The following is a 15,772-nucleotide window of genomic DNA, read 5'->3' on the forward strand; positions in this document are numbered from 1 at the left end:
TTTAAGACCTTAAAAAAAAGTAAGGATCTACCTTACTAAGTAACTGGCCAGCATAAAACAGGTTAAGTAGACCAGGATACCCCTGAGCTCAGGGATCTGCCTGAGTTTTTTGGTTTTCTTTTTTTCTTTTTAAAGATTTATTTATTTTATGTGTATGAGTACACTGTAGCTGTACAGATGGTCGTGAGCCATCATGTGGCTGCTGGGAATTGAACTCAGGATGGCCCCGCTCGCTCCGAGCCCCATACACTGTAGCTGTCTTCAGACACACCAGAAGAGGGCATCAGATCTCATTACGAGTGGTTGTGAGCCACCATGTGGTTGCTGGGATCCGAACTCAGGATCTTTGGAAGAGCAGTCAATGCTCTTACCCGCTGAGCCATCTCACCAGCCCTGTTTTTTGTTTTTTTGTTTTTGGCTTTTTCTGAGACAGGGTTTCTCTGTGTAGCCCTGGCTGTCCTGGAACTCACTCTGTAAACCAGGCTGGTCTTGAACTCAGAAATCCGCCTGCCTCTGCCTCCCAAGTGCTGGGATTAAAGGCGTGCGCCACCACCGCCTGGTGGTTTTTTGTTTTTCAAAACAGGTTTTTTTTTTATATATATTCTGTTCTGGAATATACTCTGTAGACCAGACTGGCCTTGAACTCACAGAGATCCCTCCTGAGTGCTGGGATTAAAGGCGTGTGCCACCACTGTCTGGTTCAAATTCTTTTCCAATAGACTCTGCAATTTCCTCTTTCACCCATAGGCTACTTGCTGTGAAATTTTAAAAGTTTAAGATTCTTTTTATGGTTCAGAACTGTTAGTAAATGTTCCATGCATGCATGCACTGGGTGGAGTGTAACATCAACAGCAGCTTGACAGTGTCTTTCATGTCTCCTGCAGTCTTCTTCAGTATTGAGAGAGGCATGTTAATGCCTTTAGCTATAAGGGTGAGCTTGCCTGTTGCTCATGTGTGTGTCCATGTGTATGTGGGGGCATGTGTGTTTGCAGATGGTTCCGAGGTAGCTTTCACATGTTGGTCCTTGGGGCCATCTACCCTGGTTTTTTTGCATCTGGGTCTCTCACTGGAACCTGGGACTCACAAACTAAGCTGGCTAGCCTAGCTGGCCAGTGGCCCTAAGAATTCCCCATCTCTGCCACCTCCTGGGATTTCAAACTTTTATGAGAGCACCTTGCTTTTCCTATAGCTACTAGGGATCAAGCACAGGTCTTCAGGCTGCCTGGGGAAGTCTCCCATCCGAGCAGTCTCCTGGCCTCCCAACTTCTCTTTTCGGCTGTACAGTTTTGGTTTTGTATTTTTGAAGTTATTTTGCTATCTAAAATTGGCAATTTGAGCTGGCGGAGATAGCACTCACCTTTAAGCCCAGCATTCAGGAAGCAGAGGTAGGTGGATCTCTAGGAGTTTGACATTAGTCTGGTCTACAGAGCAAGTTCCAGGGCCACAAAGAGAAAACCGTTTGGAAAAACAAAAATAAAAACAAAACAAACAAAAAAGTGGCATATTTTAGCTGGGCGATGGTGTCTTTAGTCCCAGAGTCTGGGGCAGGAAGAAGTTTAAGACCAGCACAGGCTTCACAGTGAGCTCCAGGTCAGCCAGGATTAAACAGTGAGGTCCTCTCAGGCAAAGCAAACAAACAAACAGTCACAAACCCCTCAAGTCTCAGCTCATTGGGTGGCTGAGCGTAGCCTAGGCTACCTAGCAAGGCCCCATTTCACATGAAGCTAAAAGGAAAACCGCCCAGTGGAGAAGCGCTTGCCCAGCACTGGCAAGAGCACTAAATACAGTCTCTGGTACTATCAATAAACACATCATCATCATCATCATCATCATTATTTTGGTTTGGTTTGGTTTGGTTTGAAATGGGGTCTCTGTATGTAGCCCAGGCTGGAACTCACTGTGTAGCCCAAGCTGGCCTCGAACCCAGATATCTACTATGCTACTGCCCATATGCTGGGGTTGAAGGAGTGTGCCAGCACACATGGGGTCCTGGTTTCTTTTTCTTTTCTTCTTTTTTTTCTTGTACTTCTTGTTCTTCTGTTCTGTTCTTGTTCTTTTTCTTCTTCTTCTTCTTTTTCTTTTTCTTCTTCTCCTTCTCCTTCTCCTTCTCCTTCTCCTTCTCCTTCTCCTTCTCCTTCTCCTTCTCCTTCTCCTTCTCCTTCTTCTTCTTCTCCTTCTCCTTCTCCTTCTCCTTCTTCTCCTTCTTCTTCTTCTCCTCCTCCTCCTTCTCCTTCTCCTTCTCCTTCTCCTTCTTCTTCTTCTCCTTTTTTTAATAAGTCACCATGTGGTTGCTGGGAATTGAACTCAGGACCTCTGGAAGAGCAGTCACTGCTTTTACCCACTGAACCATCTCTCCAGACCCAATCCTTGCTTTCTTATTTTTTTTTTAAGATTTATTTTTATTTATTATATGTAAGTACACTGTAGCTGTCTTCAGACACCCCAAAAGAGAGCATCTCATTACAGATGGCTGTGAGTCACCATGCAGTTGATGACCTTTGGTAGAGCAGTCAGTGCTCTTAACCACTGAACCATCTCTCCAGCTCCCCCTTGCTTTCTTTTTCTTTTTTTTTTTTATTAGTTGAAATTTTTTTTAAGTTTTATTGTATTATGATAAGAAAAGTTATATGATTTCAATTTATCTGAATTTGTTAACATTTAAAAACATATTTTAAGTAGATAGAATTAAATCACATTCTTGTTTCCCTTTTGTACCCCAACAATGCCCAGAGACCCCTCTTCAATACCTGCAATATCTTTTTTGTCATATTCTTTAAAATTTATAAAATATTATAACAATAAAAATGAGTATTATAAAAGTTTGATATAAAACAACAATCAATTTAACAGTCTTATGTAGATGCTTGTCTACGGCAATACTGAAAATACATATGTTTTTCTCAATATAAATTTTAAATAACTCCAAAAGTATTAACTGTATATTTCAAAATAGTACATCACTACTAATATTTTCTTAGATGAACATAAATATATAAAGTGTTTTTGTTTGTTTGTTTGTTTTGTATTTAGTAGAGTTTAAAATCTTGGCTCTTACTGTGGTAACTTGATACAAGAGTTACAAACATCAAGCAAAGCATTCAGTCTCACTCTTTGTTGTTCTCTTACAAGCCACCTCCCAAGTTAATTGTCTAGATTTCTTTTGGCTATATAAATACTTTTAAAATATGTAAGCTGCTCTGAAAACCATAGTATAGTGTAAAAATATGAAATAAACAATACTTCTAATAGAGAGGCTGAGAGGAGAAGCAAGATTTCAAGAACATTATGTGGTACACAGCAAGAACACTGTACTTACAAACAAGCAGGAAGTGTATATAGATTGTGTATATATATTGGACCTATTTCTCCAATTACCAAATTGGAGAGACCATTGGAAGACAGTCAATAAATTTCTAATTCCTCATATTTTTGGATTTCAATCAATTAGGATATGTTGGTAATATTAATTTTCATATTAAGATATTAAGAAAAAGTAATTGTTACTTCCTGTTGTTTTTGTTGTAAGAGCTGGTATTAGGTTTGTGTGGGTTTGTTGAAAGATTACTTTCTTGCTTCTTCTAGGATGTAGTTTTGCTCCTTATGTTGATGTTTTCCATCTATTATCCTTTGTAGGGCTGGATTTATGGAAAGATATTGTGTAAATTTTGTTTTGTCATGGAATATCTTGTTTTCTCTATCTATGGTAATTGAGAGTTTTGCTGGGTATAGTAGCCTAGGCTGACATTTGTGTTCTTGTAGGGTCTGTATGACATCTGCCCAGGATCTTCTGGCTTTCATAGTCTCTGGTGAGAAGTCTGGTGTAATTCTGATAGGCCTGCCTTTATATGTTACTTACCTTTTTTCCCCTTACTGCTTTTAAAATTCTTTCTTTGTTTAGTGCATTTGGTGTTTTTATTATTATGTGACAGGAGAAATTTCTTTTCTGGTCCAGTCTATTTGGAGTTCTGTAGGCTTCTTGTACATTCATGGGCATCTCTTTCTTTAGGTTAGGGAAGTTTTCTTCTATAATTTTGTTAAAGATATTTACCGGCCCATTACTTTAGGAATCTTCACTCTCTTCTATACCTATTTTCCTTAGGTTTGGTCTTCTCATTGCGTCCTGGATTTCCTGGATGTTTTGGGTTAGGAGCTTTTTGCTTTTTGCATTTTCTTTGACTGTTGTGTCAATGTTTTCTATGATGTCTTCTGCCCCTGAAATTCTCTCTTCTATCTCTTGTATTCTCTTGGTGATGCTTGCATCTGTGACTCCTGATTTCTTTCCTAGGTTTTCTATCTCCAGGGTTGTCTCTCTTTCTGACTTATTTATTGTTTCTATGTTGATTTTTAGATTCTGGATGGTTTTGCTCATTTCCTTCACCTGTTTGATTGTGTTTTCCTGTAGTTCTTTTTTTTTTTAAAGATTTATTTATTTTTATTATATGTAAGTACACTGGAGCTGTCTTCAGACACCCCACAAGAGGGCGTCAGATCTTGTTACGGATGGTTGTGAGCCACCATGTGGTTGCTGGGATTTGAACTCAGGACCTGCTGAAGAGCAGTCATTGCTCTTAACCGCTGAGCCATTTCTCCAGCCCTTTCCTGTAGTTCTTTAAGGGATTTTTGTGTTTCCTCTTGAAGGGCTTCTAGCTGTTTATCTGTGTTCTCCTGTATTTCTTTGAGGGTGCTATTCGTGTCTTTCTTAAAGTCCTGTATCATGATCATGAGAAGTGATTTTATATCTGAATCTTGGTTTTCCGGTGTGATGGTGTGCTCAGGACTTGCTTTGGTGGGAGTATTAGGTTCTGATGATGCCAAGTAACCTTGGTTTGTGTTGCTTATATTCTTACGCTTGCCCCACATCATCTGGTTAACTCTAGTACTACCTACCCTTGCTAAATCTGACTGGAGCCTGTCCTTCCTGTGATCCTGGTTGTGTCAGAACTCCTCAGAGTCAAGCTGTCTCTGTGATCTTGTGATTCTAGGATCCTGTGACCCTGGGCTTGTTAGAGCACCTGGGAGTGGAGCTTCCTCTGGTTGTTTTGGGACTGGCTGCAGAGCTTGCGCCCAAGGTCTGATCAGGACACCAGCCCAGACAGACCAGAGGAAACCTGAGCCACTGTGCTGGCAGAGTTCCTGTGTACCTGGTCCCACTGGTCCCAGTTACTCCCGGTATTCAGACAGATGTTATGTCCTCCTCACCTCTGATCCTGGGTGTGTTAGAGCGCCTGGGAGTGGAGCTTCCTGTGGGTGTTGTGGGACTGGAAGGAACCTGAGCCACTGGGCTGGCAGAGTTCCTGTGTGCTTGGTCCCGCTGGTCCCCCTTGCTTTCTTTTAACTAGTGTTTATATGGACTATATTTTGCTGGAGAGATGACTCAGCTGTTGAAAATACTCACTGTTTTTGTAGAAGGTCCCAGTTTGGTTTCCAGAATCCATATCTGGCCTTCTCAGGCACCTGCACAGAGAAGTATAGGAAGAACTAGTCTATACAGGTTGTATGTATTATATATACAAGGTGTTTATGTCTTGTATGTACAGGGTGTGTATATATATATATATATATATATATATATATATATACACATATACATATACATATATATATGTATGTATGTATGTATGTAAGAGTTCATGTATATATATACACACTCCCCCTACACACAGACATATACACAAATACACATGATTTAAAAAGTAAAGTAAATCTTTGAAAACATTTTTGTTTATCCTTCTAACTTGTTGAGTCACATTGGTCTCTTGTAGACTATACATAGTTGGCCTGTTTTCCAGAATGCAGTCTGCAGGTCTCTGTTGTTTTAGTTGGGATTTTTCTGCCATTTACATTTAAGGGATTGTTTCCTGTTTGTTCCTCTAGTTCCTTTTGTTTCTCTATTTTCTCATTTCTTGCCTATTGTTTGGAGAACTTGACTATTTTTACTACTCCGCTTTAATTCATTACCTAGTTTAAATGTTTGCCTGTTTGTGTATTATGCTTAGTGGTTTCTCTCAGCATGTGCTGTAACATGCACACGTTGTCACTCAGTGTCCATTTAGAATGTGTATTGTAATGCTATGGTGAAGTTACAGAGGTCTCGAGACCCTTTGCATTTCTCTTTGTTCCCATAGGTATACAGCCCTGTTAGGGTCATTTTAGACAGGACTTGCCTTCTCTGTGTGGAGGCTTCACTTCCCGAAGCCTTTTGGAAGCGCTCTTGGTTTGTCCCGGTGATGACCGATGCAGGGCTGACCTTGAGGCTTTTGTGAAGCTCATTCCTAGAAACTAAGGATTTCCATTTCCTGATTCTCTGGCCAGAAACAGGAGGTTCCTTGGGAAGTTTGTGCTGCCTTTTCTGTTACTCCACCGGGCACTTCTGCGGGTGGTGCAATGCTAGGAAAGAGTTCAAAGAGCTGTCCTTCCTTGTGTGGGCATCATCTTGGGCAGACACCATTCTAGGGAGGCTTATATCTCCCAGGAAAGAAACCAGCATCTCCCAGCAATTTAGCAATGGGCCCTGCAAGAGTCACCTGCTTCCTCGAACCAATCCCTGTGACCAGGGGTGTGGAATGCTCAGGGTCCTGCACCAGCCTACATCCCCCGTGAGCTTGGAGGGGGTCCACTCACCCACAGAGGGGCAGGGATCCCGCAGAAACACCTTAGGAACTGAAATTGATACTGACCCTAGAGACCTCAGGTATTGACAGCCTGCCTGCACGACTACTATTTCATGCGTTGTGAGGACTAGGATTTATAGTGCAGCCAGAGAAGGGAGAGCCATGGTGCAAGCTGTCCTCCGCCATGTCTGCTGCAGGTGAAGAACGAGGTTGAGAAACTGCCCCGGCAGCAGCGGAAGGAGAGCATGAAGCAGAAGATGGAGGAACATTCTCAGAAGAAACAGCAGCTGGTGAGCCTCCAGCCTCCTGCACTCAGCCTCGAGAACCCACACGGCAGCTGGCCCCTTCTCTTCCCCGCCCAGGCCTGCTGCCTGAATATCTGCCTCCTGTTCTAAATGCCTAGATCTATCCCATCACTCACTAGCCCCTGTGTTCACCTTCTCTGATTGCCCCCAGAGTGAGCCCCGTCATGCCTGGCCGCTGCACCCTGCACCCTAGTCCTTCCTGCCTCACTGCAGGGTTGTTCATATGCCGCATCTCCTGTGAGCCCAGATCGGTCACCGGCCTGCCCTGGTGTCTAAAAGACATCAAAGTCTTGATCTCTCAGACCTGGCTCTATTATGTCCTGAGGAGGAATTTACCTCTGTCAGGCCAGAGCCTTTGTCATTCCTGACCCAGCCTTTCCCTCCACTCCTTCATCTCTTCCTGACGTGTGGTACACACACACACACACACACACACACACACACACACACACACCAGACATACATACACACAAACACAACACATTTTTTCCTCTACACATTAACACATATGCCCCAACACATAACATACAACATACATACATGCTAAACACACACTACAGATATACACCACACACACACACCCCAGACATACACACAACACACACATACCCCAACATGTAACATACAACATATATACATGCTAAGCACACACTACAGATATATACCACACACACTCCAGACATAGACATAACATATGACACATTCCCTTCTACACACAACACACATACATACTCCAACATGTAACATACAACATATATACATGCTAAGCACACACTACAGATATACATCACATACACATGGCAGACATACACATAACATTCCTTACTACATACAACACACACGCCCCAACACATAACATACACCATGCATACATACTACATACATGCATGTTAAACACACGCTACAATATACACCACACCAGAGATACACACAACACATACATGACTCATACCCCCCATATAACACACTATACACACACAACATACATGCCTTGACTCCAGACTTCCCATCCATTTCCGAGTGCCTCACCGCCTGTCTCTTTCCTCTGGGTGAGGTTGGTTATTAGTAGAAGAAACAGGCTTTTGTGTTCAGTAGCACAGAAGGGTGCCCATACCCAATAGTAATGTGTATTTTTCAACACGGTAAAAAGAGGATCTTTAATATTTTACCACAAAGGAATAAATATCTGAGGTGATGGATGTATGAATTCCCCTAAACTCATCAATACATGAGGCATACATGTACTGAAATGATGCACTGCACCTGTTATTATGAGCAGATGACTTTTTAAAACACAGGGCTAGGGGCTGGAGAGGTTGCTCAGTGGTTTAGAGTATTATCTGCTCTTTGCAGGAGATCTGGGTTTGGTTCCTGGCAACCATGTTTTGCAGTTCACAGCCACCTATAACTCCATTTCCAGGAGATCCGTGGCCTCCACAGGCACATGTGATACATATACATGCACGCCAGCCAACACTCACACACACAAAGTAAACAGTTGAAATAAACAGACCAAGGCTGGTGAAAGAGGCAGACAGGCTCTCATCTTTACACAGAGAGGGAGAGAGCTGTCATTCAAGTCATTTGTGTAAAGCCTTGTCGTCCCTTCCCGCAGGACCGGGACTTTGTAGCCAAGCAGAAGGAGGACCTGGAGCTGGCCATGAAGAAGCTCACCGCAGAAAACAGGCGTGAGATCTGTGACAAGGAGCGCGACTGCCTCAGCAAGAAGCAGGAGCTCCTCCGAGGTGGGACCCAGAGTCACCCTGAATGGTGGAACGAGGGGCATCCCCCTGCCCCAAAAAGTCAGGCGTAAGGCAGGGATACCAGTTACCACAGTACGCAGAAGCGGCATCTTGTGTGACCACCGCCTGCCCCACTGTGTGCTAGTTTTCACACCTGACCTCCTGCCAGTCTCACCTTCTCCTTGTAAGACTGCCCCTCCCAGGATCCCAATGTGTGATCCAGTGATCACGTGATCCCGAGGAAACCGCACTGGGAGAGTTGCGGAGCTTCTTGGTCTGGTGATGCTACTGTAAGCGTATTCCACGATCCAAAAGGCTTAGAAGCAACAGAAAGGCAGCAAATACCAAGGTCAAGGCTCCGCTAGACTCAGTGTCTGCTAAGGACTTACCTCCTCATGGGCTTTCTCACCCGATCATCTCCACCGGAGTTCTCCATCAGAACCCTTCTCATTTGCCCATCCGAAAAGGAGTATTATGTAGCTAGCCTCAGTGACTATGGCTCTGCTCAGCTCGGCCAATGTGGTCCACTGAGGTAGCCCATTCCTCTGAGGCCAGCAGTCCCAGTTCTCAGTCCCAGTGGAGACCTGGGGGAGGGGCATAGGCGGATGACTTGTTCTGTCTCCTGCCTTGTGCGCTTCTCACCGTGTGGGTGTGTGGTGTGTCCTCCGCAGACCGAGAGGCAGCCCTGTGGGAGATGGAGGAGCACCAGCTGCAGGAGCGACATCAGCTGGTGAAGCAGCAACTTAAGGACCAGTACTTCCTGCAGCGGCATGACCTGCTGCGTAAGCATGAGAAGGTGAGGCGGGGCGGGATGAGGACAGCTTGATGGCAGCACCCAGGAAGGGCTGCTACAAGCACAGTGAGGGCCCAAGACCTTCCCCAGGTGCCCCATGTGAGGGACAGGAATCAAGGAAACTACGGGAGGGATGAAGATGGGGCAGGCAGCTCCTTTGCTCACCCTAACACCTCAGTGCTTGGCTCTCTCAGTTCAAAGCCAGTCCTGGGCTACTTAAAACTGCTCTACCCTCCCCCAAGGGGGTAAAAAAAAACCAGAAAGATTATGTGTCTTGACTTGTTGGGGGTTCTATCCCCAGCAACCAACCTAACTTGAAAGTAACATATTGTAAATGCTCTTCAGCCACGTGCCCTGTGGGCCTCCTAGCTTAGGCACATAGCTCTGAAGTAGCCCGTCGTGGGGTGTTTCTTCTCAGGAGCATGTGGCCAGCAAGAGCTGCCGCTCACTGCCACTGTCCAGCGTCCACAAGATCATAGTAGATTTTGCCCACCCAGGGAAAGGCCCGCATTCAAAGTATGGGTTCACTTGAATCACATTGTTTTTACACCACTGCAAACTCAGAATGCTGAGGGTCAAACCATCAGAAGTCAGAGACACTGTAATGTTAAAAGAACAAAAACATCCCTGTGAAAATGATTTGGTGGATTAGGGAACTTGCCACCAAGCCTGACGACCTGAGTTCAATTCCCCGAGCCCTCAGAGCAAAAGAAGAGACCTGATTCCCTCAATGTGTCTTCCGAGTGTCACACATGCTTGACCCCCGCCCCAATAAAATAAATAAATGTAAACAGGAGAAAAATTAAAGAACAGATAATGTTGAACTGTAGAAGTGAGCTAACGAACAGCTTTTCCGTGTTGGCCCTTGGGGCTCCTGTGCTGAGCATGGTGGTCTTTTTGGCTCCTGAGCACCCTCCATGCCTAGAGCTCCCCTCACCTCATCTTGATGTCCCCTCCAGGAGCGGGAACAGATGCAGCGCTACAACCAGCGTATGATGGAGCAGCTGAAGGTCAGACAGCAACAGGAGAAGGCGCGGCTACCCAAGATCCAGAGGAGCGATGGCAAGACGCGCATGGCCATGTATAAGAAGAGCCTGCACATCAACGGTGCGGGCAGTGCCTCCGAGCAGCGCGAGAAGATCAAGCAGGTGGGGGACTGCATGCGTCTGGTAGGCTGTGGGCAGTGAGCGTGGGGCAGCTTGGTAAGGACTGGCCTCATACAGCATGGGAGCATGTCAGATATTAGATAGAGCAAAGCAAGTAAGTCGGTTTCATAGCCCGGGAGAAAGCTCCCTTGATGGAAAGACAGATCCTTGTTCAGTAGAGTTTGTCATGTACTGGTTCCTTTCATGACCCCATGCTTTTACATGCATGGCATTCTATGTTCTCATCCACCATGACCCTCCTGTGTGACATGGGCCCCTGTGATTTCTGTCCTGGCATGTGTCATCTCACCCTATCAGGTGACCCAGCAGGGTGACACCTACCAGTGTGAGGGCAAGTTTCAGTAGTGAGAGCATAACCTGAGGTGGGCTGGGCTCAGAGCATTGCTACCCAGTCCCTGGGACGGGACCTTGGTGGCCCAGGCTAAGCTAGGCAAAGTTCCCACCCTCACAAGCCATCCAGGCAAGCACCTGCAGTAGCATCCTCTTTCCGCAGTTCTCCCAGCAGGAAGAGAAGAGGCAGAAGGCAGAGAGGCTGCAGCAGCAGCAGAAACACGAGAACCAGATGCGAGACATGGTGGCGCAGTGCGAGAGCAACATGAACGAGCTGCAGCAGCTGCAGGTATGCAGCCCCATGCCTCAGTTTCCCCAAGGCAGTCAGTGCTCAGAGGCCAAGGGCTCCCCAGCAGGGTGTCGTCTGAGTTGGTCAAGCCCAGGTGAGCCAATACCAGCCTGACATGCTACTCCCAGGCTGTTACACTGGACACGTCGGACGACCCTCCTAGCCTTACTTTTTTACCTCTCTGAAATAGCTGTAGGGTGGAGGTGATGTCTCCTATTGGATAAGATTGCTATGTGGATTTGTGAAGAGAGTGGTGGAGCTGAGTGTCCCTTAGTTTGGGCCCATGCATTAGGGATATGAACAAGCAGGAGGTGTCTGTCCATCAAAACCAGACAGTGCCAGGACCCCCACCTGGACTCCATAGCAGAGCCCCTGAGGGCCCAGTTCCAGGAACTGCCGCCCTTTGTGGTGGAGCGAGGAATTGTACTTGACAGACGATGCCAACTCCAGCCTCTGTGAACTGTTGCTCAGACCGTTGGGCCCATGTGGCAGTGTGTGGATAGGCAGGGAGGCTCCAAGAATGGCCAGCACTGGAGACTGCCAGGCAGGGGCTGTTCTGTGTGGGTTTTAGTCAGGCATTCCCATTACTTGCCCATGACATCACTGCGTGACTACTGACTAAGAGATCCATTGAGTGGCACACACAGTTGGTCACAGGACACAGTGCTCTGAGTATTTGTGACTAGATTGACTCATAAACTCCCAGAAGCTTCCACTTTGAGGCCCAAAATTAAAACCCCTCTGAGGGACTCACTTTCCTTCCCCAGCCTGTAGGGCTTTTTTTTTTTTTAAGGAGATAAAGGCCTTGTCATTGCTTTAGAAGTTCCTGTAGCAGGACTCAGTCCCTTCAGGGAGTCGATAGGGACCTCACTCCTGTCCACCACATAGATTTCAGGTAAAATTTAGAAGGCACAGGACTTACCTCAGAGCGTGTAGCAGAGATGGGGGGGGAGGGGAATCCCCTCAGCCTCGTTCTTCACTAGGAACCTCCCCTGAAGAAATGACACGAGGCCAGGGGTATCACGGATAAGTTACATATGTCATGTGCTATGTAATTAGACACAGTGCACAATTCTGCATATAATTTCTGTAGGGAAGTAATTATACCCAGAGGTTAGTCTGCTTGGGCTGCCATAGAAATCTTCTGCTGCTGGATGCAGAGCAGCACACCCGTGGTCCTGCTGTTTGAAAGGTGTCAGTGGGAAGGTAGCTCAGGACTGGGAGTTACAGGCTGCTGTTTGTTGATTTATTTATGGGATGCTTGTGTATGTGTGTGAGTCTGGGCAGGTGCACGCCCTGGTGCATGCTTGTAGTTCGGAGGACAACTTTTGGGAGCCAGTAGTATCGTCCTTTTACAGTGGGTCCTGGGGACTGAACTTAGGCTATCAGACTTTGCCCTCAGGGCCCTCTCACTAGCCCAAAACTTTTTAAAAAGCCCAGACAATGTCAAAAGCACACAGAAGTCAGCCTGGTCTACAGAGTGAGTTCCAGGACAGCCAGGGCTGTACAGAGAAACCCTGTCTCGAAACACGTCCCCCCACCCCCCAAAAAAAAGCACACAGAAGGGGAGGTGGAATGCTCTTAGACAGTGCGCACACAAGCCTGACAGTCTAAGTGTGATCCTGAGACCCGTGCAAAGGGCAACAGAGAGAACTGACTCTGCAGTCGCCCTCTGGCCTCCACCATAGCATGCGTGCTCACACATGCACACTGTTACCGTTCTGGAATAGTCCTCCAGGCATAGCTTGGGGCGAGTGTATTACCCACATGCAGAGTTGTGGATAATGGCCAAGGCATAATGAGCCCTCCTTGTGGCAGTGCCTTCAAGGATGCAGTGGATTTGTTTCCCCAGGCTTCAGCCTCCTCACCCCTGTTCTGCCTATTCCAGAATGAAAAGTGTCACCTGTTGGTGGAACATGAGACCCAGAAGCTGAAGGCCCTGGATGAGAGCCATAGCCAGACCCTGAAGGAATGGAGAGACAAGCTTCGGCCACGCAAAAAGGTGCTGCATTGGGCTCGCTTGTGGGTATCTGCCTGGGACATCTGAAGCCTCCCTATTTTCAGACTCTTGCCTTGTGGCACCCCTAAAATTGGCCTGTTCCTGAGAGACAGGACCCATCTGCCTGTTGTGCTAAACGCTGGCAGCTCTCCCAACTCCTGGGATAGAAGGGTGCTCCTGCATTGGTCTATATGCACCTGAGGTAGAGGGCCCCTGCCCAGTAGCAGAGGACCTGCCATGCGCAGCAGTCAGTCATGCTAGGCTGGCTCTCCCACCCCCACCCCTGTGGTGGGGAGTTCCAGCAGAAAGTCACTCTGTGAAGTCAAAGGCCAGCAGGAAGTCTCTCTGTGAGGTCAAAGGCCAGCAGGAAGTCACTCTGTGAGGTCAAAGGCCGGTGCCAGCTACTTCACTTTCTGAATTGGTTTCCGAGTGTGTAAATTGCTGTGCTGGGTCTGGGGCAAAGCTCTGGGGCAGAGCGCCAGCCTAGTATGTCTGATGCTCTGAGGTCTGCCTTAGCACCAGAGCAAACAAACCGCCATCCACCCAGCAGCTTAACCCACACTCTTTATCCAAAGCTGTAAGAATAGGATTCAAAAGCTGGGGGTCTCTGCAGGGCACCTCCAGGGTCTCACAAGGCCGGAGTCAGACTGGGCTGGGCTCTTGGCTATGGCTCTGAGGAAGGAACCCTTCCTGAATGGTTGGGGTTTTTACAGAATCCTCGCCGCAGAGGCACTGTGGCCAGGTGCCAGGTGCTCCCACCACCTTGCCTTCTCAGAATGGGCTGCTCCCTCAAACTGTGAGCAAAAACGGAAGCTTCTGCTGCTAGCAGCTTTTCTCAGGTATTTGGTTGCTGCAGCGAGAAAGTAACTAACACAGTGAACACCACAGGCCTCAGTGTGGTGCTGGTGCGATAAGACTGTGGAGTCATCTCAAGAGTCATTAACCCACAGCGTTCTTGTTTGGTTTGGTTTGGTTTTGGAGACAAGGTTTCTCTGTGTAGCCCTGGCTGTTCTGGAGCTAGCTCCATAGACCAGGCTGGCCAGAATCTCAAAATTCCCCGTGTCTCTGCCTCCTGAGTGCTGGAATTAAAGGCATGCCCCACCCCTGCCTAGCCCAGCATAGTCATTCTTAGACTCTGAGGAGAGAGAGAGTTACCCATGTTACCCTTGACCTTATGGCCCATGACCTGTACCCTGATGTTCTGAGGTTTTTTTTTTTTTTTAGCCACTGTGTACCCAGACAGGAGGCAGGCCATGTCCTGCTGGGATTTCTGACACGAAACCCACAGGTACCCAGTGTTCCAGCTGGCTCTGGCATCAGGGAGTGATCAGGCACCTGCTTGACTGACTCTGAGCAGCTGTTTCCTGCACACATCCTAAGGGTCTGGAAAATGCGTGACATCTCTCCTGGCAGCTTCCTGTGATGGTCTCTCGGGCTCCTGGAAGCACCACAGGCCAGCGCTTGGAGAGCTGGCTCTGCCTGTGGCACTGCCTCAGGGTTGCTGCTGGCAGACGGGCCCAGAGGGGACTGTCCTTTGTGCTCTTGCATTACACCCAGCAGCCTTGGGCTCTGTCTCCTCTTATATCACGTCCTGTGGAGTATTTTTAGAACTTAGACAGCTTCCTTTTAAGTAAGTGTAGACTTCCTGCTTTGCTGAGGTCGCTGTGAGGACAGTGAGGGCCTCGGCGTAGTAGGCTGCTCTCTCTGTTCCTGGCCCTCCTCACCTCACCTTGTTAGACTGTAAAATGCAAGAGTATTATCTACGATAAGCTACTGTTAGCACACTGCTGCTGGTGGGCTAAGTCCATCCCATTACCTATTTGTTAATTAGTTTGTTCAGAAAGAAACTCACTCATTGACCTCCCCTATGGCTGATTCTGCTTTGGGACAGCAGTTGCGTATTGCAGTAGGAACTCTGGCTTGCAAAGCATAGTGTCTTCCCAGTAGGACAGAGACGCCGCCCCATGAAACTTCAACACTAGCACATAAACAAGGCCGGTACTAACAGCACCATTGACCGTCCAACATGGGTCGGGGAGATCTCTCCCACAGCCTTACTCTAGATGAGGAGTTAGAGGTAATTAGATGTCTGCTGTGATAAGAAGTTCTCTTTGCCAGGGATGAGCCCCCTAATAAGCTTTCTGACCCCAAGCAGTCATCTCTCACAAGTATGCATATGAACCCCAGTAAATGGACTCAGTGGGTGGTATCCATGTATATATATATATGAATATCATATGTATATATGAAGGACAACTCAAGAAGTCGTGGGTGGGCTGGAGAGATGGCTCAGCGGTTAAGAGCACTGACTGCTCTTCCAGAGGTCCTGAGTTCAATTCCCAGCAATCACATGGTGGCTCACAACCATCTGTAATGGGGTCCAGTACCCTCTTCTGGTGTGTGTGTCTGAAGACAGCTACCGTGTACTCATATAAATAAAAATAAATAGCCAGGCGGTGGTGGCGCATGCCTTTAATCCCAGCACTTGGGAGGCAGAGGCAGGTGGATCTCTGTGAGTTCAAGGCCAGCCTGGTCTA

General features: G+C 47.1%; 1 protein-coding gene across 1 annotated transcript in view; it reads left to right on the plus strand.

The window, feature by feature from the left end:
* Stk10 (serine/threonine kinase 10) overlaps positions 1–15,772 on the plus strand; it is a 102,812-nt gene that overhangs the window by 82,379 nt on the left and 4,661 nt on the right. Inside the window, exons 13-18 of the mRNA XM_031350595.1 lie at positions 6,809–6,901; positions 8,532–8,661; positions 9,330–9,454; positions 10,411–10,599; positions 11,111–11,236; positions 13,125–13,238. Coding sequence (XP_031206455.1) covers positions 6,809–6,901; positions 8,532–8,661; positions 9,330–9,454; positions 10,411–10,599; positions 11,111–11,236; positions 13,125–13,238 — 777 coding nt within the window. The remainder of the gene's footprint in view (positions 1–6,808; positions 6,902–8,531; positions 8,662–9,329; positions 9,455–10,410; positions 10,600–11,110; positions 11,237–13,124; positions 13,239–15,772) is intronic.

This window comes from Mastomys coucha, unplaced genomic scaffold, assembly GCF_008632895.1.
Source record: "Mastomys coucha isolate ucsf_1 unplaced genomic scaffold, UCSF_Mcou_1 pScaffold5, whole genome shotgun sequence".
Lineage (NCBI taxonomy): Eukaryota > Metazoa > Chordata > Mammalia > Rodentia > Muridae > Mastomys > Mastomys coucha.